General features: G+C 36.1%; 2 protein-coding genes across 9 annotated transcripts; both read right to left on the reverse strand.

Annotated features, from left to right (window-relative positions):
- Positions 1-93: 93 nt before the first annotated feature.
- On the reverse strand, positions 94-11,664 carry LOC126379804 (peptidoglycan-recognition protein LE-like). Of its 6 annotated transcripts, none has more exons than XM_050028704.1 (5): positions 11,153-11,664; positions 9,834-9,941; positions 9,222-9,419; positions 5,557-5,708; positions 94-5,254 (listed from the first exon to the last, which is right to left on the reverse strand). In XM_050028704.1, exons 1-5 carry the CDS (start codon positions 11,526-11,528, stop codon positions 4,847-4,849), a joined length of 1,242 nt encoding a protein of 413 aa, XP_049884661.1. In that variant the 5' UTR covers positions 11,529-11,664; the 3' UTR covers positions 94-4,846. The 6 variants fall into 6 exon arrangements, with proteins under 6 accessions (XP_049884661.1, XP_049884660.1, XP_049884659.1 ...); XM_050028703.1 differs by having other exon boundaries at positions 5,557-5,705; positions 9,834-9,989; XM_050028702.1 differs by having other exon boundaries at positions 9,834-9,989.
- Positions 11,665-13,855: 2,191 nt separating this feature from the next.
- LOC126379813 (aprataxin and PNK-like factor) lies at positions 13,856-26,356 on the reverse strand. 3 transcript variants are annotated; one of them, XM_050028729.1, is made up of 6 exons: positions 25,912-26,348; positions 24,376-24,447; positions 22,898-23,134; positions 15,761-15,992; positions 15,302-15,506; positions 13,856-14,916 (listed from the first exon to the last, which is right to left on the reverse strand). In XM_050028729.1, exons 1-6 carry the CDS (start codon positions 26,005-26,007, stop codon positions 14,871-14,873), a joined length of 888 nt encoding a protein of 295 aa, XP_049884686.1. In that variant the 5' UTR covers positions 26,008-26,348; the 3' UTR covers positions 13,856-14,870. The 3 variants fall into 3 exon arrangements, with proteins under 3 accessions (XP_049884686.1, XP_049884685.1, XP_049884687.1); XM_050028728.1 differs by lacking the exon at positions 25,912-26,348 and adding an exon at positions 25,621-25,892; XM_050028730.1 differs by lacking the exon at positions 22,898-23,134 and having other exon boundaries at positions 25,912-26,356.
- Positions 26,357-27,650: the final 1,294 nt, after the last annotated feature.

Genomic DNA, 27,650 nt, shown 5'->3' on the forward strand with positions numbered 1-27,650 from the left:
TCTTACTTTAGGACTATCGGGTGATCAACCTACAATGTCATAACATAACCAAACTAGGAATCGTTAAGTGATTTTTAAGAAATAAAAATGAGATAGGATTTTTGGTAACATTTATTTACATTTTGTCTCAATTTTCCCTTACCTATAGGTACTAACCTAATGCAATAATAATACCTATAAACTATTCATAAAATATATAAAATATATTATAAAAAACATACACGCAAAAAGCAGTTTTATAAATTCATATCACAATTTTTATAGGCCTAAAATTTGTTCATTTTGCTTTAGAGATTGCTTTTAATTGACAAAGAAATATATGATAGAAATAATAGTTACCCATTTTATAATATAGGTTCTCACACTTAACACGAAAAATGTGATATCTAACCACCTACTTATAATATTATTTTTAATATTGCATTTTTTTTACCTATGTTTTAATAGTAAGAAGAAATGAGCATATTATATTTCTAATAATAAAAAGAAATGTCAAGATGAAGACAATTTTATAACAACTAAAACATATTTTTATATTCTAATTCAATCTTATCACAGTACGGGTCTAATATAAAAATAGTATGTACCCTACTTACTTACTTACTTACTTAATTCAATAACACTTCGTCGTAGCACCTTTTAATTGTTTTTTCAGTAACTAGTAACCACCTTTGACGTGGCACTGACAACAGTTATCTAACAAATATAGATATTTCCCAGGATATAAGTAGATTAAACATATTAAGGATAACTCGGGTCTAAAAATAGTAATTCGGCTACCAGTAATTTATAAAGTGTCGTCGAAGAAGACAACGTCAACAGCAACAACAAAATAAAATTCTTGGCAGTTAGAACTTATTTAAATAATCGAACGATTACTAAATAACTAGGACCATTAGTTTATATTTCACGGCTAAAGTTAAGTAACATAGATGATATGCTTAAAATTATCCATCCAAACTTAGGTTTATTTTCGAATACATTTTACAAATATAAATTTCTAGCCGTTGAGTTTAGGCTAATATTACGTTTAGGCGGCTAAAGACTAGACATTTATAGCGAATGAAACATTAATAGGTACCTAGGTTGAATAATATTAAGTATAAACCTTTATTTTCACTACTAACTTTAACCGCAAATTGACATACATAATACTGTTAAAATACCGAACGATGATGAACCCAATATACCTAATAATAATAGTGGTAACATTAATCTTAATCAGAGCGGATACTACAGTACAAATTATATATATGTACCATAGGAATTCACGGAACCGTGACACTGTTGGGTTACCAAGGAGTTACCAAGGTTACTAAGATTGTGTAATTGGGTAGTTTCCTAGGTCAAAGATAACTTATGAAATACTGATTACTTATTAAATACAGATTTAAAACAGGCGAAAAACATTTTATTTGTTCTATTTAACTTATTTATGAATGATAATAAAGAAAAACGATAAGTCCGACATTTTATCACGTTTTTCTATGACGTCACAGTGTGCTTTTTTTATACAAATTTCTCAATAATTTACGTGTTTTGACGTTTAGTAAAAAGTAACTGATTTGACTAATTGGAAACTAGCTTACTTATTGCAGTTCTAGCGGAGCCCAAAGAGCAATCTTTATTAATTATAAATCATTTCAGTGTGTGAAATACCAGTGCAGGCGTTTGCCCAGCAGTGGCACGTATATATAGACTGCTTAATTTTATGTATAATTCACTTGTTGTTTTTAATTGCGAAAGTGTTTTAGCCGACCTGTCGACACCACATTAGTAAATTGAATGATTTAGGTATAGTGTTCGTAAGATCTGACATATCACAGTTCGGGATTTTACAGTGACATAGCTACTTATCATAATAAAACACTCGCGTAGTGTAGTTCTCAGAGAAATCATAGACGGGAGTTGCCATACGTACACGCTACTTTCTGCCGAAGTTCATGAACAATTGGTTCGTGCTTTATTTGTGTGACGGTTTTGTGTTGGCATGCGGTTATAGGGTAGATGTGTGCTGTACGTGTATACCTCACCTCCCCCAAAAAGTGACAGAAAACCCCCGTCTTTAATATCTCTAAAACCTTAAACTAAGCGTACTTTAATAGAGTTTAAAAATTACAAATCCTCTATTTGTACACGACAAATAACGTTAAGCGATGATTTAGGCAACACTTATTGTTTTTTGTACCTTTTGTAAAGGCTGTTTTTACAGCCATTAAAATAGTCACACAAGATTCAGTCTTAACTCAATTTTGAAAAGAATATCTATCTCAGCAACATTTATGATCAGCTACGATTTGGAATGTCCTATTTAGATTTCTTGTGACATTATTTAAAAACGTGTGAGTCACTCAGCGGGACCCCATGCCGTAGGCGCGAGTATACAGGGTGTTAGTGACATCGTAACGAAAACTTTGAGGGATGATTCAGACCATGATTCTGAGTCGATATCAAGTGGATTTTTCCGTCGCAAAAATCATGTATTTTTTTTAGTTTTTTAAAATTATTTATATACTTTTGTGATGGAAAATTCCACTTGATATTAACTCAGAATAATCAGCTGAATCATCCCTCTCAGTATTCGTTACGATGTCACTTACACCCCGTACAAGTACATACGGTAGCCATACAAGTAGGTATGGCTGTTAGTGACACCGTAACGAATATTGAGGGGGATGATTCAGACCATGATTCTGAGTTGATATCAAGTGGAATTTCCTGTCAAAAAATTCATGAATTTTTTGTGTTTTATTTTAATTATTTTCCTATCCATACTTTTGCGACATAAAATTCCACTTGATATCAACTCAGAATCATGGTCTGAATCATCCCTCAAAGTTTTCGTTACGATTTCACTAACACCCTGTATAAGGGTTCAGTTCCAAATTTTATTTATCGAATCTAGGGATAACTTAATTTTGTTTCAATTTGGTTCAATTTTCAACCAGCAGAATAGTTTTTTATACATAAGTCAACTGAAAATGCTTGTCAAACTTTATTTCTCTGTTCCATTTATTATGTAGTTGAAAACGGTGTTAAAACGAAGACAATTTCAATAATATTAGGGTTCCATAACCTCCAGCCAGCCAGACTTAGGCAAACCCAAAGTACCTAGGTACGTGTCTTTGCGTTTGTTAGCAGATGGCAGTGTAATAAAGTCAATAATATCGATGGCCTAGAAGTCAAACGTGCTAAGTGCAAAATACTTATTCGATTTTTGATGACAAATGTAACCCGGAAAGAACTTCTCAAAGGGCTATAATTAAAAGTTATGCATGGTTACGCCGGCAACTCAAAGTCATTACGACGCTTGGCGAGCCGATTCTTTGGGACATTAGTAAAATACAAGTAAAATGTTTCGGCGCCGTCTTAACATTTTCATTCGTTTTACCCTTCTAATTTCATGGATAACAAACATTTATAAGCATCTGTTATCTTTGTTTTAAATGATGACACTTTTTATTACACCCAGCCACAATTATATTTTCAAAATAATGAGATCAAAATAAAGAGAAGCAATATAGGTAGCAACATAATTCTAAGTATACATAATGTGATCCAAATATTAGGCAACCAATATTTATATATATTATATTATGCTTCTGCCATTACATTGTATTTTGGAATAATTATGTACCCGAGTAATGAGAAAATAGGTACCTAATTATCACATTAGCAGTACAAGACCATCTATATTGTTTTTGGTGAACGTAGCCTGGAAATTATATTTCATTTCCAGTTCAGTCATGTCCGCGGAAAATTAAATCCTTGAATTTAACAACATATAACTTGGATAGCACACATACCGCGCTCTTTAACTTACGTCAAAATGTATTGGAAAAAGATAGACGAATTCTTTTCTTTTAATGTTTTAGCAATAATTTATGTTACGGTTGCCTACGGTTTATTATAAAAAAAATATTTGTCACTCTAGTCGCATTAGTGTAATAACTGAAACAAACTTAGGATTGCAAATATACGACTAAGTATTCAGCGGAAAACCTCGCATTTTATTTAAGTCCTCATAGGTATAGGTCCAAACTGCTTCACAACTCTTTCAGGTCGTTTGCGAGAAGAAGCAGTTTTCTCGTTTTCTCGGCATTTGTTTGCGGCAATGGCCGCGTCATCATGTAAGGTGCCGTGTGGAGTGAGATACAATAGGGAACATGCATTTGGGATCATCATCATCATCAACAGCCTATATACGTCCCACTGCTGGGCACAGGCCTCCCCTCAATCAACCGGAGGGGGTATGGAGCATACTCCACCACGCTGCTCCAATGCGGGTTGGTGGAGGTGTTTTTACGGCTAATAGCCGGGACCAACGGCTTAACGTGCCCTCCGAAGCACGGAATCATCTTACTTTTTCGGACAATCAGGTGATTCAAGCCTGAAGAGTCCTTACCAAACAAAGGACAGTCTCACAAAGTGATTTCGACCATGTCCCCATCGGGAATCGAACCCGGACCTCCAGATCGTGAGCCTAACGCTCTAACCACTAGACCACGGAGGCTGTTAGACTTAAAAGTTACTAATATTTTAAAATTATACTTTAGTTTTAAATTATTCGAAATAAACGGACATCCAGATAATAATAAAATTCCTAATATTCGTTATATCCGAATACTACAAAAAACATAACAGATAATTCAAGCCGTAGTCCTAATTAACTGCATTAATATAAACAAGGTTTCACCAGTTTCGAGTTCTCACTCCCGTTTCGATTTTTTGAAAAATTAAGCTATCCGTAGTTATTAGGTCTGTCTAGACCATCGATATTATGTAGGCGTAAAGACATTAATATCATTTAAACAAATCTAGATAACAAACGAAATGATTCAAGATTTTAATAATTTGGAATTAGGGAAGTCAGGTCAGTCTCATTTACGAAATGCGGCCATGTCTTTATAATATCAACTACTTTGTCGCCAGGGCTCAGTGTAGACATAAGTTGTCGATGAGCAAATAATTTGTAATCTTTGGCAAGTTTACCTTCCGCGACACCCAGTTTAATCAACTTTTTGCACGCTTCGACCTGATTTTTAGTCGGGTTTTCTGAATTAAATGTTCCTATAAAAGCTATAGCTATGCTGTATTTGTTGTAACCTTTTGTATGAGCGCCAATCTGATCCCAACCACGTCCATAGTAAGCGGAGCCGTCGCCGCCAACCAAGAAATTATAGCCAATATCACTCCAACCTCTTGACTCAATATGAAATGTTTGCATCAGACGGACTCTCAGCACACATGCACTCTGAAATTACAGAAAACAGTTTATCAAAACAGATGTCAATTACCTATACTTTAGACTTCGACTAGGAACACGCGAGGAGTGGGGCGGATTATCAAACGTATGGTAATCTATTAGAGCATCCACGTAGAAGCGTGCTCACGCGCATTTTTGTTTTATCTTAAGTAGCAACGTCGGACATCATCGCGTTCATCGATTTTAATGGAAATGAAAAACGCAAAACGCGCCGTACCGCGCCTCACGTGCCCTTGGACAAGGGTTCATTTATTCTTTTATTTAAAACGCGAGGGAGTTAAACATCAAACCTGGGTAAAGCAACTGTCAGTAGCTGTGTGCGTGATGATGACCCATGGAACAGGAAGCTTTATAGGTTCCACAGATTTTTCCACAGGCTGCGCAAGCCAGTCGGTCCTCGATACGATCCTCAGATGGTCAGGTGCTATCAACAGGTCATCTGCTGTAAATGAGTAACAAAATTATTAACGGTATTATTTAGTTATATTTAAAATAAAAAGATTAGTACACTTTCAGCCCTGGCTTAGTAATAGCACGCGACTAACACGAATGTAAATACCTACCTACCTAACTGTTACATTATATAAATTATAAAATACAGGACCTACTATTATAAATAAGCATTCGTCTACTAATAAAGTACTCCTAATTCCTACATACAGCGATAAGAAAAAAGTCCCTGTAAATCTTTAAACCACAGGAACATAAATAGTTTCAGAGCTCAATAACAAAATATGTCTATATTACCTATATCCTGCTTATTTTATCACTATATTACCCTCTAACAATAATAAGTAGGTATTTAGTATTTATCTACTTAAACACACACGCGTACACAACGTATATAAAGCGTTATGACGGACTTTTGCGTACTATCAATTATTATTTATATTTTAACAAAATCCACGAAACAGACTTCCTAAAAATAAAAAATATAAGTATAATTAACTATTTGCCTTATATATTATATTATTATGTACAGTACACATAGTTAGATTAAAGGACTTCCCTGATAGTGTGGAAATAAGAAATTTAAACGATACCAAAGGTACAGTTGTAGGGAAAAACCGTTATCTATCATTAAAATATTGAAGTAGGTAAGTACGTTACTTTCGGCGTTGAATGAGGGAATTTCCAGGTTACGTTCACCAAAAACAATATACCTAGATGGCGTTGTACAGTATTAAAGTGGTAATTACATATCTTCTCATTACTCGGGTACATAATTGTTCTTAATTATAAAAATAATTATTGCTTGATATTAGGATTTCTCTTTATCTTTATCAGAATAATAATGGGCGAAAGATGTAGGTAATTATGCCTGGATGTAATAAAAAGTCATCATTTATGCCCAAAAACCAAGATAAAAGATACATAATATGTGTGTTTTCCATGAAATTATAAGGTTAAACGACGGAAAATCAAGGCTGCAAGTTGTCTTTGATTACTTGTGGCTCTGCCCACCCCATTAGGGATTACGGGCGTGAGTTTATGTATGTATGTATGTATGTACGACGGAAAATCTGTACAGCGCCACCTATATTGTTTTTGAGGAACGTATCCTGGAAAGTCTCTGATTAGTTTCAAAAATGTAGGAAATACTTGAAATACAATTATAATTAAACAATATTAACATACATACTTAAATCACACCAATTTATACGAAAGAATAAGAAACATCTATACCGCATGTAATACCTGCCATGAGTGACGAACATCATAAATTCATTTTGTCAATGACAATAATACCTAATTACGTATTATATTCTTTATAGTTTCGTGTATATTTTCAACTTCAGAAACAGTATGTATCTACACAGTACTTAATGGACAATTAGCCGATAAGTCGGCTTTCTAGGACCGACTAATCGGGTAGTCGGCCCATCTCTTTTAATATACCGACCTAGGAATGAATAATACGACAATCATATCTATATTAGGAATATCATGTTAGGATAATACACGTTAGAGTATTCAACAGGCCAGCTGTGGAGATAATTCTGCAGGATGCTGCTGGCAGGCATTTTTTGAAATCACGCATGACAGACCACCTTCACCTACAACACTACTCGTATAAAATCAGGAGCAGATCCAGGGTCACCGACCGTATTTCATTCAAACGTATTATTGTACATCTGGCATCCGGTCGTTTATTATCCTGATATTAAATATAGGCCCGACACCGGATAACCGTTTCACATCTACTTTTTAAAATAGGTATAGCTAAAACGAAAACGTTAAAACGCATGTATGAGGTCATCCCTAATCAATTATTCTATGAACATTTTGCGTACTTAATATGATATCCCATGTAATGAGACACATTCTGTGTAGTACGTTTAAAATATACTATTTAAAATATTACCCTAGACCAAATTTGTAGAAACTAACATTGCTAACATAACACGAGCTCACAACTACCTCATCATCAGCCCATTAACCCACTGCTGGGGCACGGGCCTTCCCTATGGATGGATAGGGAGATCGGGCCTTAAACCATCACGCGGGCCCAGTGCGGATTGATGGTTATTAACGACTGCTAATGCAGCCGGGACCAACGGCTTACCGTGCCTTCGGAAGCACGTAGGAACTCGAGATGAAAACTTTTTTTTGTGGTCACCCATCCTATGACCGGCCTTTGCGAAAGTTGCTTAACTTCAACAATCGCAGACCGAGCGCGTTTACCGCTGCACCACCGAGCTCCTATACCTACCTATATACCCAATGGGGCTAGTCATCCATCCATCGCAGTATGTACACCGAGCTTTCTGTCAAACCAAGATGATAAGTATCGTTGTCTGTAATGGGGCGGAATTTGGAGAAAATGTTATCTTATAAAAAAAAATCTATTCAACATTAATTCCAAGGATGATTTATATAGTAGTTTATTGCACCATTTTTTCAATATGACTGCGCGAAGTGCGCGAACGGCCAAGACACGTGGTGACAAGTTGTCGGAAGAACAGGGTCAAAATCTATACATTCACAAACTCCCGGAAAACTTTCAAGGCAACCAGCGGCATAAACAACAGGCTACAGCCTTCTATATCGACTTTCTGAAGTTGTGGAAACTTAACCATGGGGCCATTGTTCTAGTTCTGAATCACTCAGTGGAGTTGTCAAGATTGGAAGACAATGAGGGACTTTCCATGCTACATTGTCCAAAAAATATATAGGTAAATGGCGCTGTACAAAGTTGCCTTTCTGGAACCTTCTAATTTCATGGATAACATACATAATGCATCTTTTATCTTTGTTTTTGGGTATAAATGATGACTATTGTTCACCCTAGTTACCTATTACACCCACATATAACATATCTTCCACCCATTATTATTCCGATCAAAATAATGACATAGGTATATCGGATCAATATCAAGCAACAATTATTTTTATATTTGCCTCTGTTATTACATTATATTTTAGAACAATTAGGTATGCTATGAGAAAATAGGTAATTATCACGTTAAATCTGTACAACGCCATCTATATTTGGAGAACGTAGCCTGGAAAGTCCCTTATTAATTTGCACAAAGTAATGAATACAATCTACTCCTCATAGAGGTACCTACCTACTCTATATTGATAAAATGTTTTTTTTTTGTTAGATATCCACTCGCTACTTTTTTTTTAAATCGGCAAATGCGGTCAAAATTACTGTTTTGCTAGATCTCGACTAGAAAATTCAGTTTTCCACCACCTTTAATCTAGTTCTCCACAACTGACTTGTTGGATTTCAATAAGAAAATGTATATATTTACCTACCTACTTAGAGGTCTTGTGAAGTACCTAATAAAGTGATAACTAGGTTACCTTATTTTATTTATTTATTAACGCATAGGTACTGTACCTAACTATTTTGAAAAAATCCAGATCTAGATGCAGAAATAAGTTAGTGAAACAAATACTCTACCAGTAAAACAAAAAAGATATTGATACTCCGAACTTATCGTACCTTTATATTGTTTAAAACTTTGTGTTGGGCTGCTACAAATATCATCCTTATTCTGCTGGAAATAGTTGGTCCCAATTGTTAATAATGAGTAACACACCCACATTAAATAAGTTATTGGCACAAGGAAGACGGATAACACAATTATTTGAACATTCTCACAGCATAACCCCACCACCTGCATGGTCACCTGTGCATGGTCTGAAATAATACATAAAAATGGTTTACTGAAACCAAAATGTTCCAATGTAATGTTTGTTAGAAATGAATTATGATAATAAATAACTTGCTATGTAGGTATATTATTTTGTGATATTTCGTGCTTTATCATAATGTGATAATGAACAGCCAGCCACCACCTACAAACTATATTAGTCCACACATAACTCATGCCCATAATCTCATTTCAGGATGGCAAAACCACTTTTGATCAGAAGGACACTGTCAGTGTCTTAATTACCTATATCATTAAAAAAATATAAAGCAGACATATTTCATATATAATACTTTTTAAGCAAATTATTGACTAGTATGTAGACTTGTTAAATAGGTATGTTAAACTAAAACAGAAGTAATATGCAATAAAATTTCATGCAAATTAAGCATTTTATTTACTTGAAGAATTATCTCCAGTAGGTTGGGTGGTACCGCTTTGTTGCCGGTCCCTTTGCAGCATAATGAGCACTACAGCACAAACACCACCAAATAAAATGATACCTACTGCTGAAAGTGACAATTTGTGCCAGGTCTTGATTTCCAACTTCCCAATAACTAAAAATTGATAAATTGACCTCATAAGGCCGACAGCCAATGAGGGACTTTCCAGGCTATCTATATTGTTTATGAGGAACATAGCCCGGAAAGACCCTCATTTTGGCTGACTACTAAGTAAAACCGAATGTACTTTCAGAGGAACTTTAGTTTCAAACTTGGTAATGCCCATGGTTTCGAGAAAAGATTTTTGTGTGTGTCAGATTTTCTATTGTGCTCATCTTTATAAGGGCCTTATATAATAGTTCAAACAGTTTATTTATATTGGATATAAAATATAAATTGGATTTTCTTTGGAGCATATCTGACTACATAATAGTAAAAATAAATATGTCGCATTTTTATGTTTTAAAGTAGAGATTAAACATACATATACCTACATAAGTTTGAATATTTAATACATTTCATGATTAATCACCAGTTCTTTTGAAAGTAGTACCAGTTTATAAATTGTACTGATAATTATTATGTTGTGTTTTTTAAAAGTGTTTATAGTACTGATACTTAAAATTAAATAAAAAACATAATATAGCGTCACATGCATACATCACCAAATTATATTTTGATTTTTTTAGGAGAAAACAGTTCAGATATATAATTTTGAATAGTGTAAGCCATAAAATATAAACTTTTTTTCAAAGTTTTAGTTCCTAGTTACTTTTTACTTGCATTCATAAAAGTCTCGAATTAAAGAACTATTATGTATTAGTAGGTACCTTCATAAGTACATTCGGGTTTATGAGGATAAAACAGTTGTAAAAACCAATATTTGTCACATCACATTGTTAAATATTGCTAGCAATTCACATGGATATCCATTCAGTAATTCTTAATATTAGCCCTAACATACATTCAATTCATAGGATAGACTTCTGGGGCCAGAAGGTACAAAGATTCTTTGGTTGTCCTGGTTAAGCAAAAGGCTAGCTGAGAACTGTGATCATTTCCCTTCAGCACCTATGCAGTGTGGTGTTGGTGGTACTGCACCAACACGCAGTGGAGCAGGGTGGTGGAATATGCTCCATACTTTTCTGGTTGATTGAGGTGAGGCCTGTACTTGGCAGAGGGACATTATATTAGGCTACTTATATTATATTAGGGTATGCTCTAAAATGCTGTTGTAGATACAATAAACTAAGTATTGATATATATTATCAACTTACATGAGGGTTCATTCTTTGGCTGGAATTTGCCATTTGGAGGGTTCTCATCTTCAGTCTTTTGATATGATGCATTGTCAATGCCTGATCTTGTCTGAATAACTTGTTTTATAGTCACGGGGCCGTTAAAAAATGTGTTATTTCCGAACTGAACATTTTCAGAATTAGTCACTGCCACAGTTCCAAATACTGGTGTAGCGCTAGCTTTTACCAAATTATTAGGGATATTGGCTATGGTGCCTTTATGAAACTCTCCCGGTACCTCATTTTTCTCATCGTCGCTTTCACTATATTCCTCTATAATTTGTAAATCACCAAGGTCTCCCTCAACTTTAATCCCAAGATTCCTTTCATCAACAGTTCCTATTTTCATAGCCATTTTAGAAAATCACAATCTAAATTCCACCATATTCGACTTAATTTTATTACGGTTTTTACAAACGTATGTAACTAAACAATTTAATTAAAAACTATCTTCCTCGATACCAATTTACATCATCAAAATCTTGTTTTGATTCGATTGAATGAATCAATGAATGAAAACCTCATAATGAAGATAAAGTACTTTTTTTTTAAATATGTATGGCCTGGAAAGGAATCATTTTATACATTGAATGAATGATCGAGCTGTGACGCCAGAGGAACGGAGTAGGAACACCTTACAGTTAAAGTAAGAAACCTTTTTCATAATACAAATTTTAATGTCTTAATTTATGTGACTTACTTACCGTCCGACAACTGTTCATTCTTCATGCAACACTCCCTATTATTATTATTATTGTTTGTCATTTCCATATCTCCGGACTATGGAGTCCCGGACTTTTAGAAGGCGTGCGTGGGGCCGAAGCCAACACGTAGAGGCCCCTTAACTGAACATTTTCAAAAGTGCCACGCCATTATTATTGTTTGTATGTCGTTTCCATATCTCGGGCCTACGGAGTCCCGAACTTTTGGAAGGCGTGCGTGGGGCCGAAGCCAACACGTAGAGGCCCCTTAAGACAGTTTAATCTAAATGTGGTGTGGTGTGACATCAACCGGCGATTATCCCTGTACGCACTATGGGAGTGCACCCAAAGACAATCCCCGGTTCGTGTAGGGCTATTGTAGATTACGGGAACAAAGGGAACTGGGTTATTGGGTTGGGGGTTAGTGGACCGGGATTCTGGGGCTATGGGGGACTATGGCGCCATTATTATTATTATTTCATAATTATTGTTAACTAAACGCAGTAATTGACGAAAATAAAGTTTCGGCAGGATTTCGGTATCTCGTAGTTACATACTTAAGTAGGTACCTAACTTCTCTCTCATCAAACAAAGTACTACTAGGGTGTAGGTGTAATAAATCGTAGTTATCGTCGAAATCGTTACTTAGAGATCAAAACTGACATAATTTTGTCTCGAATAAATATAACTACTATTAAAAAATTAAAATTAACCTATCTACTAAAAAGGCTCTGTGAAGTATGAATACCTATAGTACTTAGTTCATCGTGCAATAGATGTACCTCTGCCTACCCCGATTGGGTATTAGTCATGTGTTGTGTTTCTTAGAAGTGACAGGCCTTACAAAGATCCTTATAAACCCCCTTTACGACACCATTCACATCATCGTGCGTTAAGAGGGACAGACAGCAACATTTTTATATTTTTCTCCTAAATCTCAATATTTTAGTTAATTTTACTAAATCTGTCGCCGAGTCGACATCAAGACTTTTAATATTAGTTTTATATTGATAGCCGCAAGGTAACCATATTAAAATTTTATTGTCCCTAAGTCCCTATCCACCCCATTTTAAGGTACCTTCCTAATTGAACCATTGATATGTATAACAATCAGTGATGTGCCGTTTCCGGGAATGTTTCCATTCATTTTGAATTTGAATGTTTCCAAAGTGGGAATGTTCCAGTTGTAAAATATCTTTAATAGTAAGGACACTGGTGCTGATTCCAGTAAACACCATCTAATCTTATTTTAAGTTATACCTGTCATTTCTTATCCGCCCAAAAAGAAAGGGACGGGTAATCAGGCATAAAAATAAAAATGGAACATACGTCAATTGTAGGCAGAAATTTAAAAATCCCTCGCAAAATTTTACATTGTCCAATAATCCGACAGAATTAAGTTGACAGCACACGTGACACAGGTTGCATAGCACCAAGATGCCAATATTATTCACCCGGGTTATTCATTTATTTTTAAATTAACAGTTGCCTTTCCTTTTTGATGGATAAGAAAATGATGGGTACCTATAACTTAAAATAAAATTAGGTGTGCAGGAATCGGGGTTATTGGCTACTTTTCTTGTACCTACTCTGGTCTTATCTGCAAAAAAGTTAGGTAATGTAAGTTTTGCACCTTTTTTCCTGCTGTACAATATCACTGATAACAATGTTACTTGACTACAATATATTCAACTAAAAAAACTAAATACCTACTTTTCATACCTAAAAAGACCATACTTCGCTTAACATTTTAACTTTCAATGAATGTTTTTAATTACATCATGCTCACGCCTGCATCTCATCAATATCATCTTAATCACACTCGCAATCCCTAAAGGAGTGAACAGAGCCACAACTAATTCAGTGACTGGTCAACCGCTGTTCGAAACATGTAGGTGGGGTAGCCACTTAAACTTCATACTTAATAAGTCAATTCCTGAGAATTTGGTTTTAGTAGGGCAATTCGGAAAGAAAACGAATATTACGGACTAGAATTATATTTATCGTCATAATTTTTTTTTTCATTTGTAAATAGATAGGTATACAACATTGGAAAAATACATTTTGATATCGAGACTGAAGAAACATACACAATACATTTTGATACCAAGACAAGTAAAACATCGAAACCTTAACTTTTGTTGGTACCTATTAAAAATATGCGAAAAGAACCAATATTACGGACTGGAAAGTAGGTAGGTATTTATCATCATATTTTTTCGGCTATATTTTCAACTGTAAATACACAACATTGGAAAAATATAATTAAACCAATATACGGACTAGACATATATATTTTTTTCAGCTAGTACCTACCTCTTCAAGTGTAAATTTAAACACGACATTGGAAAAGTAGTTTGATATCGAGGTAACTAGTAAAACATCGAAATCTTGATTTTTGTATTAAAAACTATGCAAATATTATTTTCTGAATCAATCCACACGGAATACTGTAATAGATAAATGAAAAAGTAACTGTTGTCTGTCTGTTGCCTTTTCACGTTTAAATAGCTAAACCGATTTAGATGAAATTTTGTATGGAGACTTTTTTGAACCTGCTATAGAAACCTCCTGCAAGAAAATACATTTGCAAGAGGAATATATTTAATATTGTGTAAGTATAGTTATAATAAATTACCCATGCACGTTTTAAGAATATATGTAAAGCTGCTCTTACCTATAGTTAAAACAAAATGGTTGATACATTACTTTTATAGTGTTAATTCATTGATTTTAAAAAGTTAAAATTTTGACATATAAATAATTTTCAATAGTTCTATGCATAATACCTATCGCCTTCACTATTTTCACTGTAACCCAACCTTTCTCCTTTTCAACCCTACATTTAATAAAATAATAAACTTTGGTAATTTCTTATTTTCTATAATAAACATCGATAAAAAAGAAATTGATTCAGAATTCGTAATCGAAGTCGATCTTACTTTTTGAGTCGTCGACTTAGAAATGGTCGTTCTAGAAGATAACTAAGTGTGCGTTTATATAGTAAATGTTGTAGCTTCTGGATCTGGACTACTTGCATACCTGCAAAATAAAGAATTGTAAAATGTATAAATCTTAACAGCTAAATCGATTTGAATGAAATAAAAATATTAGAGATGTCTCGAACTAGTCGGCAAAGGCGCCCGTTGAATACTGGACTTATCTCTAGTACTCGTATTCATTATCATTTGATCATATATCATCATATATATTTCATTTCATCTACCGTCCCTTATTTGAATATTGTACTTATTCCGCAGATTCAAAAACAAAGATACCAGTAGTGTGGGAAAACTTGCGCGACGTGGCACTTTTATCATAACATCTAGTGGACTCTATACCTATATCGGTACAAGGTTCCCGGTCAAAAATAAAAATATGAAAAAACAAACAATATGGTTGCACACAATATCAAAAACTTCTTTACCCCAGATCTTCGCTAAAGCCCGGTCTCGCATCAGAATTCTGTTTGACATCCGGCGGTTCAATCTTCGCCTTCTTAATATCTTTCTTCGAGTCTTCCGGATTATGATACCTCTTGGGAGGAGACGAGTCACTATTTACAGCCTCTGATGCCGGTCCATCAACGGAATAACTTTCCGTTATCGACTCGCTTTGTGGTGCTGATTGTACTGGAAGCAGAAAATATTATTTATAGTGGGTACGATAAACGTAAAAGGGGGCACCCCGAAGAGACCTGGCGTCGGTCGGTTAACCGGGAACTCAATACCCTCGGCATGTCATTGAAGTAAGCTACGTGTTGTTGGATAGAGCCATACATTCCACCAGGAGATGGGATAACAGTAGGTTCTCAAGTCTCCCACTGCAACACTACACATCTATAAGCATATTATTATGATGAATAAATATAGTAATAACTACTTACACGTCAAAGAAGAGGTATTCTCTATATGAGACTGTGTAATTTCCCTCACCGTCAACGATGGCGACAATTGTTGCAATAATGTAGGTGACCTGGCTGGTATTCGCAATGGTGATTCCGAGTCTCGTACCTGTGAGCCTGATAAACTCTCATTTATTTGTAGCTTCACCTTCTCTTCATCATCATGATCATAGGTTCCGTTTGTTTCAGTGTCAGCATTGGGTGCTGGGATGGTCTGAGAAGGCAAATAATGACTTAGTAAATATAGGTTTAGGCATGACCTGAAGAGTATGCTCCATACCCCCTCCGGTTGATAGAGGGGAGGCCTGTGTTTACACACATACATAAACTCACGCCTATTTCCCACCGGGATAAACAGAGACTATGGAATTCCATTTGCTTCGATCCTGACACACTTCTCTTGCTTCCTCCACATTCATCACTCGCTTCATACACGCACGCCGGTTCAGAGTAGATCGTACTAAACCATTTCTAAGGACATCTCCAATTTGGTCAATGTAAGTCCTCCTTTTTTTTTTTTTTTTTTTTTTTTTTTTTTTTTTTTTTTCCGGTTCCGGTATTCGTAAACGTCAGACGCTCATGAGAACGCTCCCGTGTTTTATGCCAGAAAAGTGTGAAAATATAACCGTAATCGTTGGAAGTGAGCTTCGCGTCAAAGTTTACCTAGCCGCGCGCCGAAATAATAAAAAAACTCGACATAACTAGAAACAAAAGTGTTAAAAAACTAACTTAAAACATTCGTAGTGAAGTGAGGTTATCTGCTAATGTCAAAATTGAAAGTGACATAAAGGGAACAAGCGGCAGTTTGACCAACATAAGAGGTGGAAACTACGTTCAGAAACTAAACCTTTTCTACGGCACTGACACTCAGTGTGACCAGAAGAGAAAAATTACCCATTTTGGTAAAAAATAAGGAAATGGAGGAACAGTTCGATCTACTTTGGAACAAACTCAAGGATGAGTTACAAAGGCAAACCGCTGTCATTACCGAGTCAGTGCACTCATCACTTTCAATAACATTGGAAGAAAAACTAAAACCCATCATTCAAGAAAATGAAAAATTGAAAACAGAAATAGATAAACTAAAATCTAAACTGCAGCGGTTGGAAATAGATGCCAGGAAAAATAACTTAATAATCTTCGGGATAAAAGAAGAGGAAAATGAAAACACCGAACTTATGGACATTGTTTTGGAAACTCTGAACAATATTAATAAGAACCTGATAAAATCCAGCGACTGGGATAAGTGGGAGATAAGTCAAGTGTATAGAGTTGGGAGGAGGGACGAAACAAGAACTAGACCAGTAAAGGTGGTACTGACACTTGGATGGAGAAAGATGGAGCTCCTTAGGAATAGAAAGAAGTTGCCCAAAAATATAACTGTAACCGAGGACCTCCCAAAGGAGGTCATCGAGAATAGAAGGGCCTTAGTCCCAAGAATGAAGGAGGCCAGAGAAGCTGGCAAGTATGCCATCATTAAAAATGGGAAACTCATTGTAAAGGAGAAACAGGAAAGGGAAGAAAACAGGGATAAGAGAAAGCGCGTTCCGTCCTCCCCACCCAAGACACCTCCAGGTAGCTTCAGCAAACCAGGAGAGAGTGGAGTGCCTTATCCTCGGCCAGATAAGGTATCGAAAACCAGCAGCTTCAACGTAGTTGCGGGCAGGGGGAGTTCGCTTGAACAAAGTCAACCAAAAAACTAAAAAGCGGGAACCGGAAAATACAAACCGAAATAAATATAACAACTAAACAAAACGAAACCAGAATGACATTCCCCAACCCGGCTGGTCCCCGTGGGGAATTAGACCAATACCCTCCAGAAGCAGGAAAAAACAATAACAGCAAAAATAACAAAAACAATAAAAACAGAAACAATGATAATAACAAAGACAATAATAAAAATAACTCTAGAAAATACAACTCTCCGTCCCCAACAAACAACGAAAACTCAAAAAAAGATAACAAACCAGAGAAAATATATATAGCGACACTTAATATGCGCACCCTTCGAACAGAAGAAAGACTATCTGAACTATCCGAAGCGGTAAAAACCATAAAATGGGATATTATTGGTATGAGCGAAGTGAGGAGGCTCGGAGAAGAAATAGAAGAATACGAAGATTATGTCCTGTACTATAAAGGTGAAAAGCAAGGCATGTATGGCGTAGGCTTCCTTGTTAAGAAACACCTTAAAAAGAACATTGAACTCTTCGCCAGCAAATCAGACAGAATAGCCATATTGAATATAAAGCTCCCTGGATTCAAAACACCGTGGACAATAATTCAGATATATGCGCCCACAGAAATGGGAATTAAAGAAGACAAGGACCAGTTCTATAGATATCTGAGTGAAACAATGGAACGCTCCCATAAAACCTGTATCGTACTAGGAGATTTCAATAGTCAAATCGGAAACCCAGTGGAAGGAGAACATCTCGTCACAGGGAAGTTCAGCAGCGGAAAAAGGAATGACAATGGTCAAAGACTGTTGGACTTCGCAATGCAACACAACCTAAAGATAATGAATACATTTTATAAAAAGAAAAGCTCGAGGAAATGGACTTGGATCTCACCTTGTGGGAAGTACACAAACGAAATCGATTTCATCTTGAGTAATAAACCCGCATCATTCAACGATATCGACGTCGTCAATAAGCTGAACTTTAGTACAAACCACAGGATGGTAAGAGCGACAATAAACTGTAATACGAAAACTTCTAGAAAACACATACAAACTAAAACAAGCTATATTCCATTACCTCTCCCAGAAGAGATTATAAGTGAAGCAGAGAAAGATATACCAATAATAAACACTCAATGTTCAATACAACAACAGTATGACACACTGGAAAATGCTCTTAAAACTGTATCCAAAAAGATAAACTACTCAATTAAAAATAACGACAAAGTAGGGATAGAGGCGAAGAAACTTATGTATGAAAGACAACTCCTACTAAAAAACCGCAAAATTAATTTAAAAGATATAGAAAATATAAGTAAAAAAATCACAAAATGTATTAGGAAACATAGAATAGAATCGAGATTCAACAAAATAACAATTGCAATAGAGAAAACAGGAGGTATCAAAAAGGCACTAAAACAACTTAAAGACTATAATAACTGGATACCAAAATTTAATGAAAGGAACACCACGGGAACTACACAAATAACATCACATCGTTCGACTATAAATAAAATAGCTACAAAATTCTACGCCAAACTATATGGACAAGTAGAGACAGGAAAAGAGATCATAGGACTGGAACAGACAGACGAAGAAACAATACCAGAAATCATGGGAAGCGAAGTTAAAAAAGCAATACTCTCTCAAAAAAATGAAAAAGCGACGGGTGACGACAAGATCACAAATGAGTTTCTCAAAGGCCTGCAACAGGTTATAACCAGACCACTAACTAACTTCTTTAACAACGTCCTTCATCAAGAAGTAGTCCCTACACAATGGACACAGTCAACAATTATACTTATACATAAAAAAGGTGATAAGCAAAATGTCGCAAACTACAGACCCATCAGTATTATGTCCAACATATATAAAGTCTTCTCGAAGGTCATCCTTGGTAGACTCACAAGAATCTTAGACGAGCAACAACCTAGAGAGCAAGCAGGCTTTCGCTGCAACTTCTCCACGGTCGACCATATGCATGTTGTAAAACAATTTATAGAAAAATCTAATGAATATGGCAAACACTACTACATCTCATTCGTAGACTACAACAAGGCGTTCGACTCCCTGTTCCACAATTACCTATACAAATCCCTTTTGGACCAAGGTATAGAAAGGAAATATATAAGGATAATCAATCATATATACAGCAACAGTACAGCGAAGATACAACTAGAGAGCATTGGAGAAGAGTTTGCAATTAGAAGAGGAGTCAGACAAGGCGACCCCTTGTCACCCAAGCTCTTCTCAGCAGTGTTGGAATCAATCTTCAGGAACCTTGACTGGAATAACTGCGGAGTAAAAATTGACGGATGCAATCTTACCCACCTAAGATTCGCAGACGACTTGGTGTTATTTGCAGAAGACCCGGACACACTACAGAGTATGCTACTAGAATTGGTGACCGAAAGCAGTAAAGCAGGACTAGAGATCAACCTATCAAAGACCAAAGTCATGACAAACTGGGAAAAGCATGACATCTGTATTGAGAACCAACAGATAGAATACGTCGAGGAATATATATATCTTGGACAAATAATATCACCACGAGAACAAATGTCCAAAGAACTCAACAGAAGAGTAACGAACAGTTGGGCACGCTACTGGTCCCTCAAAGAGATAATGAAAAGCCCTTCATATCCAGTCTCCCAAAAAAGGAAAGTCTTCAACATGTGCATACTCCCAGTACTCACATACGGTTGCCAAACATGGTCTCTTACAAAGAAAGAAAGCAACAAGCTAAAGGTCTGCCAGAATGGGATGGAAAGGAGTATGCTGAGCTTGAGACTGCGAGACAGGTGGACCATGTCGAAAATAAGGGGGATTACAAAAGTCGCAGACGTAACCAAAACAGCGAGAAGATTGAAGTGGCGGTGGACCGGACACATGATGAGGTCTAAAACTAACAAATGGACAAAAGACATCACGGAATGGTACCCCAGAGACGGCAAAAGGCGAAGAGGGAGGCCAATCAAAAGATGGGAGGATGACCTACCTAAGGGGTGGAGACGATACACACAAAGTAGAGCAGATTGGCGCTTCATGGAGGAGGCCTATGTCTCAGGACAGCCCGATTAGAATAAGTAATACATATAATAAACCTATGTAAAGTAGAACTGTACATCGGTGAATAAAGGCTATTTTTATTTTTATTTTATTTTATTTTATTTATTAAGTCCTTCTAGGTCTTCCACTGCCAGCTCTACTATCAACTTTCGCTTTATACGCTTTCGCAATTCTATAGGCTGTTTATGTTTTATATGTTTAGGCATAGGAAGTGCGAAATCTGGTAAAATATAAACAGGCTATACAAGGTGTTAGTTACATCGTAAAGAAAACTTTGAGGGATAATTCAGACCATGATTCTGAGTTGATATCAAGTGGAATTTTCCGTCGCAAAAGTATAGAACTGAAAATAATTTAAAAAAATACTAAAATTTTCATGACTTCCGATAGGAAATTCCACTTAATATCGACTCAATCATAGTCCGAATCATTCCTTTGAGTATTCGTTACGAACTCACTAACATCCTGTATATGTTTCACTGCTGGGCAAGGCACAGCCAACTGGACTGGAAGGAGTGTGGACCATATTTCCTCACACTGCTCCAACTGTAGGTTGACTCAATAAGCTAGCTCAGTAAATCAGCTGCATTGATAACTGTTTTAGCAAACCAAAACAAACATCGATTCGATTCACGTACGCATTGTGTAAACTACACTTCTCATCAAAAAATCGAAACACTTCCGTTTTCATTGTTTCTGTCCGAATTTAACACAAAAAAAAATTCATACGATGAAAAAAAATACATAAATGTATAGCTGGCAGTTTGGCCATTACAGTAATAAGCGAAAATTCTAAATTCAAAATTAGAATTTCATTTGTTTATCTTATAAACGAAATGAATCACTGTTTTTTTTTTTTTTTTTTTTTTTTTTTTCTCTTTGGCGTCATGCGACTGACAAATGTGTGTTTAGGGTTGGAGTACATTTAGCGTTTAAAAACTAAAAATTGGCGCCTATCCTTAAACTTTTTGTTTTTTATTTCAATACTGTGACTTTGGGACGTCTGAAAAAAGGTTTTTTTTCTAAAACGTATGGATACTTCGCCCACAGAAGCCGCCCAAGTTGTGGCATTGCTGGATTCTGGCCTTAGTCAGCGTGTTGTGGCTGCAAGACTGCATCTAAGCCTGTCATCTGTTCATAGAGTCTATAAACGTTATCGGGAGACTGGTTTGTTCACGCGCCGTTCAGGATATGGCAGGAATCGGGTCACTTCTGAGCGAGATGATCGATTTATTGTAACAACTTCTTTAAGAAATCGACGCCTTAACGCTTTTCAACTGCAGCAGCGGCTTCGTGTTGTACGAAGGGTGGCTGTAAGTGACTCTACAATTAGAAGAAGGTTGAAGGATCGTGGACTGGTACCGCATAAGCCAGCAAATGGGCCGAAATTAACTGCAGACCATCGAAGAGCGCGCCTTAACTTTGCACGTGAGCACCTAAATTGGTCATACCTACAGTGGAGCAAAGTTCTCTTTTCTGATGAGTGTAAAATTATGCTGTATGGTAACGACGGAAGGAACAAGGTCTACAGAAGAGACGGAGAACGCTATGCACAATGCTGCATTGAAGAAAAGGTCAGCTATGGTGGCGGTTCGTGGACGGTTTGGGGAGGAATCAGCGCCGACGGTAAGACAGAGCTTGCTTTCGTGTCTGGGCCACGTCTGCCTGCACTAAACTGTCATCGGTACGTCGAAGAGTGTCTCGAGCCTCATGTGATGCCCTATGCACATTTTATTGGCAACGGCTTCATGAATATGAAGCACAAGCACGACAATGCTGGGGCTCACACCGCGGGCGTCGTACGAGATTATCTTAACGAAGTCGATATCTCTATTATGGAATGGCCAGCAAGAAGCCCGGACATGAATCCCATTGAACATCTGTGGGATGAATTAAAGAGACGAATTCGAGCAAGAGATCCTGCCCCAGAAACACTTAGCCAGCTGCAAGATGCAATCCAAGAGGAATGGGACAATATACCACAGCATGTGATCGTGACTCTCATCCGATCGATGAAGAACCGTATGGAAGCAGTAATTAGAGCTCGGGGAGGGAATACAAGTTATTAAATAAACGTTTTTTAGCTTTTTTTTTTCATTTACGTGTGTTGTTTTATCCATTTCCTTTATACTCCATACGGAATAAAAATGACTCATTTAACAAAATACGAAACCTATGAAAAATTCATTTAAATTTAGAACATTAACATTAAGATTTGATAAGCTCATATTACTCACTATTAAACGACATTTAACATTTATTCCTAAATGTACACATTTTTCTGATAATCCTGACAAAACGTAAACTTGCAAGGTGTTTCGATTTTTTGATGAGAAGTGTATTTAATCAGTTCAGAGCTTACTACTGACCTGATTAGTTTGGATTTCTGTGGTCCTCTCGCAATCCAAATTGCTATTCTGTGAGTATTCATCTGTACTCTGTGGCTCTTCCAGATCAAGGTCTGTGCAATGAAATATTTCGTACCAGTACGAGTTCGGTAGGAGACCAAACTTATCACCGTTGTACAAACTAACGACACAATTCAGCTTGAGAATCACAATCTCTTCTGAACTCTTTTTTATGTAGAAACACGGGTTTTGATGGAGCTGTAATATGTAAATATCGTTTATTTCGGACACCAAAGGATTAATAGATATTAGTAAGTACAAAAATAGTACGAATTAACCTATGATTTATACTTTTAAATGACTTCAAAAAAGAAGGAGGTTATTAATTTTACCCATGTATGTAATATTGTTGGGATTGCACAAAATTGGTTCATGTTAGTCTATTTGGACTTCTAAACACGTATGCTAAATTTCACAAGTATCTGTATGTATTTTAACTTGTCCACGCATTTCTCAGAAACTACAAATCGTCTAGTAATATTTTTTTGCTGGGATTAAGGATGGAAGGATATTATCCAACTTAGGGAAGAGTGCAAGTTTCGTCAAAATCGGATTATAAATTTTCAATTTATAACATTACTAATGATTTGACCGTAAATTAAAGAAAACCGGAAAATGGTCAAGGGTGAGTCGGATATAGTGGATACATTAAACGCATTATAAGGCATGTTATATTCCAGTGTTTTTACAACATAGGTACCCGGTTACTGGTGTATTTTTAGTGTTACCTACTCGAGTTTAGACTAAAAAAATAAAAAGTAAGAAATAATATTTTGTTGTGGTGATTACAATGTTAGAATATAAATTCTGTAGTCAGCGCAAATAGAAAGACGGTCAAACTGCATGTGCCACCCGTTGTTACAATTAAAGTACCTAACCAGGTTTGCAGGTAATGAAGGTTGCTGGTTACGCCGACTTCTGAATTTAGATACTAACATTATATTCAACGCAACAAAATATTATTTCTTACTTTTTATTTGACAGATTTTGAAGTTGGTTTATTTAAAGCTAAAGCAAGATACGAAATTGGTTGTTAATAAAAGCGTTTATGTGTAATTTCTCAGTCTATTTCAGCCTACAGAACTTAAAATACAATAGAGATTCGATTTCGTTTTCATAGACTTAGAAAAAGTAGACTCAAAATGAAAAGGTAGTTGCCATCCTCAATCTATGTTATTTGGTTGGTTAGTTCACTCTGAATAATGTAATTAAATTAAAAGTTGCAATACAAATACACAAAACAATTACTTAAGGTTTTATCAAATCTTCATGTAGAGCACCTATTGTTACAATTATTGCCAGCCAACCTCAAAGTAGATATACAGGACAGCCATATAAGCCAAAGTTATTGTATTTATTTTTCTAGACTATTTATTGTACCTCACTGCTAATAATATTAAAAGTAAAAAACATAGTATGCTAAAGAGTTCTAAACTTACAGCTTTTATACTGATGGCATCATTATTAACTTCTATCTCGCCATGCTTCCTCGAAACTCTTTTGTCATCACACTGTAAACAATTAAAACATGTATGTAAACAAAAATAGTCATATCTCCTAGTAAGTAACAAAATCCTGAAAAAGGTACAAGGTGGGTCACTATTTGCACCTTTGTCAAGATTTTGTAACCACCTTACTTCAGAAATCATTATTTCTTCGCTATCTCTTTTTTAATAATTCTTTTATATTATTTTGTACCTATTCCTAAGGGAGTGGACCACTAACTCAAAAAATTAAAACAGCTCAAATCAGAGATAAAAAGCTAATGGAAGTCAAAATGAGAATTTGACCAAAATTGTTAGTTGTTAAAACTTTACCGAAGACCCTGAAAGTATTTCTGCTCCCTAAAAAGTGCTCCTTTTTTGTGGCTTTTCGAGACATCCTAAAAATAGTAACCATAACAGGGGAAAAAATATCAAGTAGGTTATATTATTGGCCCTCAAAGATTGCAAGACTGACAAAGGAGATTGACCAAAGTTGCAAAGTTGTTACAGCACTTGATCCAAATATTCACCACTAACGAACCCTATTTACCATAATAGGTCACTAAATACTGAGTACATAAAAACATAAACTGCCTATACTATACGTCCCACTGCTGGGCACAGGCCTCCCCTCAATCAACCGGAGGGGGTATGGAGCATACTCCACCACGCTGCTCCACTGCGGGTTGGAGGAAATACTGAGTAATAAATATAAATACCAAACCGCAATCAAAAATTTGCTGTCATTAAAAAAACATTTACTATTTATCCCCATCCCCACATTTTTAACTGATACACACTCATTTAATTTGTCTTGATAAGCTTACTGGTGCTAATGATACCCAGGCTCTGAAGATGGAGCTGGAAGGTGGTCAAATGAACTCTATTATCCCGCTAGTAAAATGATAATCATTTATGATCCCAAAATGAATTCTAAAATGGGATTTGAACCTGCAGTTAGAGTCAAACATTGTTTCAACTGCAGTCCATGGTAGTACATGGTTGAAGATATTTCTAAAAATGTCATTTTAGTCTTTCATTTAACTTTTTATTGATGGCATATTTTTGAATGCGGTCTTAGTATTAATTACTGATTATTTAATGAGCTATTCAGTTATATATAGTTCTCATTAGTGGTGGACATTTGCACCACTTTTAGTCAATCTCCTTTGAAGAAAAGAATTACATTCTCGTACCTACATTGTAGCTATTTCCTTTTAAACTCGGAACCTTCCGATTTGTCAGAGGTGGTGGGCCCACCAATTTACTATTTTTGTTATTAGATGCACGAACCCGATGCCCGTGCCCTTGACCTTGGCGCATAGAGCAGGAGGAATTTATTGACAAGTGTAATATGCGCTAGAAGCCATATAGGTAATATGATACCAATACCTATATGATCGAAGGCTACAAGCTAATAACTCATTTTCAATCCCCCGTTTGAGAAACGAACCGAAGAACCGCAAGACCACAGTGAATACTAAAGAATACCTCTAGTAACTTTCCTCTTCCCATCAGATGTTTACCAGAGGGTAATACAATTTTGCAAGGTTCTTCAGTATCAATCCTCACAAGTCTAAAAACCATTGTCAGGCTACACTTTATGACTTGATTCACTGAATTTCACTGATTTCTATTGAACTTTGCAATTAAACCAACTTGAACTTTATTAACGAACTCTCGATCAATAATAAACAATCTGTAATGTTTATGGCATATGGGCATGCCCGAAGCTCTACCGTCGACTGAAATGAATGAAATCCACGGGATTCCTATCGTAGCCGTGGTGCGTACTCTATGTTGCTCTACATTCCCTTTGGCTGTCATGAGGACAATAATGTAAACAAAAAGAAAATGTTTATTATACTAGCGTTGTCCGATAATCGATTATTTTCTAAGTCCTTATATATCGATATGCCTATCGATAGTATCCAAAACTTTAAAATTCTACAATGACGCATTTTCTAGGCTACGTTCCTCGAGAGCAATATCAATATATGAACATAAATGGCACTGTAAAGATTTTCCTTCGTTGACATGTGCATCTTTTGTCTTTGGTTACGTATAAAAGATATATTTTTATATTATATTTTTGTTGAATAATCATGTACCCGAGCAATGAGACAATAGGTAATTTTTACGTTAAATCTGTATGCAGCCTCCGTGGTCTAGTGGTAAGAGCGTTAGGCTCACGATCTGGAGGTCCGGGTTCGATTCCCGATGGGGACATTGTCGAAATCACTTTGTGAGACTGTCCTTTGTTTGGTAAGGACTTTTCAGGCTTGAATCACCGATTGTCCGAAAAAGTAAGTTGATTCCGTGCTTCGGAGGGCACGTTAAGCCGTTGGTCCCGGCTATTAGCCGTAAAAACACCTCCACCAACCCGCAGTGGAGCAGCGTGGTGGAGTATGCTCCATACCCTCTCCGGTTGATTGAGAGGAGGCCTGTGCCCAGCAGTGGGACGTATATAGGCTGTTTATGTATGTATGTATGTAAATCTGTATGGTCAACTGTATGGTCAACGCTATCTATTATTGTTTTTGGGAAACAGCCTGGGAAGTGCCTCCTTTCTCTTTGCCATCGTCTGAACGTAATAGGATAGCTTAGGCATTGCAATAATGAATTATATCGACGTATTGGTTAAGATACTACCTATTATTGCATAATCTGGGTTGATAGATAGCATCGATATTTAGGGGATTAGAAAATAATCGATATACAGTCGATTAACATGCAACGAAGCGCTTTTGCTTTAGAGCGATATCTACATCTATCTACCAATCATTCGTCAATCATGACTTTTTATTGAAACAAAATTCGACCTTCACCAGTGTTGCCAACTTAGTGGATTTTCCACTAGATCTGGTGGTTTAGACATGTGGTTCGGCGAAAAAATATTAGTTTTAGTGGCTAGTGGATTTTTTAGTGGATTAGAGTCCTTCTAGTTAGCGGTAAGTGACGAATTTAACCACTAACACAACCGAATATGGTTTATGAGTTACTTGAGCGAAAGAACCAATATAGTTTATTTATTAGTACATAATACATACAATAAGTTTCAGATTGAGTAAGATCAAGATGCCTAAGCCACAGTACACCCAAAAGTTTCGTGATTGTTGGTTACGTGACCCAGTTTTAAGGGATTGGTTGCAAATAGTCGAAAGCACTGGTGATCCAGTTGCTAAGTGCAAATTATATGGTATATTATTAAGGAATCATTATTAATAATA

The sequence above is a fragment of the Pectinophora gossypiella genome, chromosome Z, assembly GCF_024362695.1.
Source record: "Pectinophora gossypiella chromosome Z, ilPecGoss1.1, whole genome shotgun sequence".
Taxonomy (NCBI): Eukaryota; Metazoa; Arthropoda; class Insecta; order Lepidoptera; family Gelechiidae; genus Pectinophora; species Pectinophora gossypiella.

Excerpts from the sequence above, each read along its gene's own strand:
- LOC126379804 (XM_050028702.1), bottom strand. The coding sequence starts at position 11,528 with ATGGCTATGAAAATAGGAACTGTTGATGAAAGGAATCTTGGGATTAAA. Across the intron at positions 9,420-9,833 it reads TACTGGAGATAATTCTTCAA|ACCATGCACAGGTGACCATG; the intron begins GTAAATAAAATG and ends GTATTATTTCAG. Across the intron at positions 5,255-5,556 it reads CTGACAGTTGCTTTACCCAG|AGTGCATGTGTGCTGAGAGT; the intron begins GTTTGATGTTTA and ends CTGTAATTTCAG.
- LOC126379813 (XM_050028728.1), bottom strand. The coding sequence starts at position 25,743 with ATGCGCCAAGGTCAAGGGCACGGGCATCGGGTTCGTGCATCTAATAAC. Across the intron at positions 24,448-25,620 it reads TAAAAGGAAATAGCTACAAT|TGTGATGACAAAAGAGTTTC; the intron begins GTAGGTACGAGA and ends AATTGTTTACAG. Across the intron at positions 15,507-15,760 it reads GAATACCTCTTCTTTGACGT|TACAATCAGCACCACAAAGC; the intron begins GTAAGTAGTTAT and ends TTCTGCTTCCAG.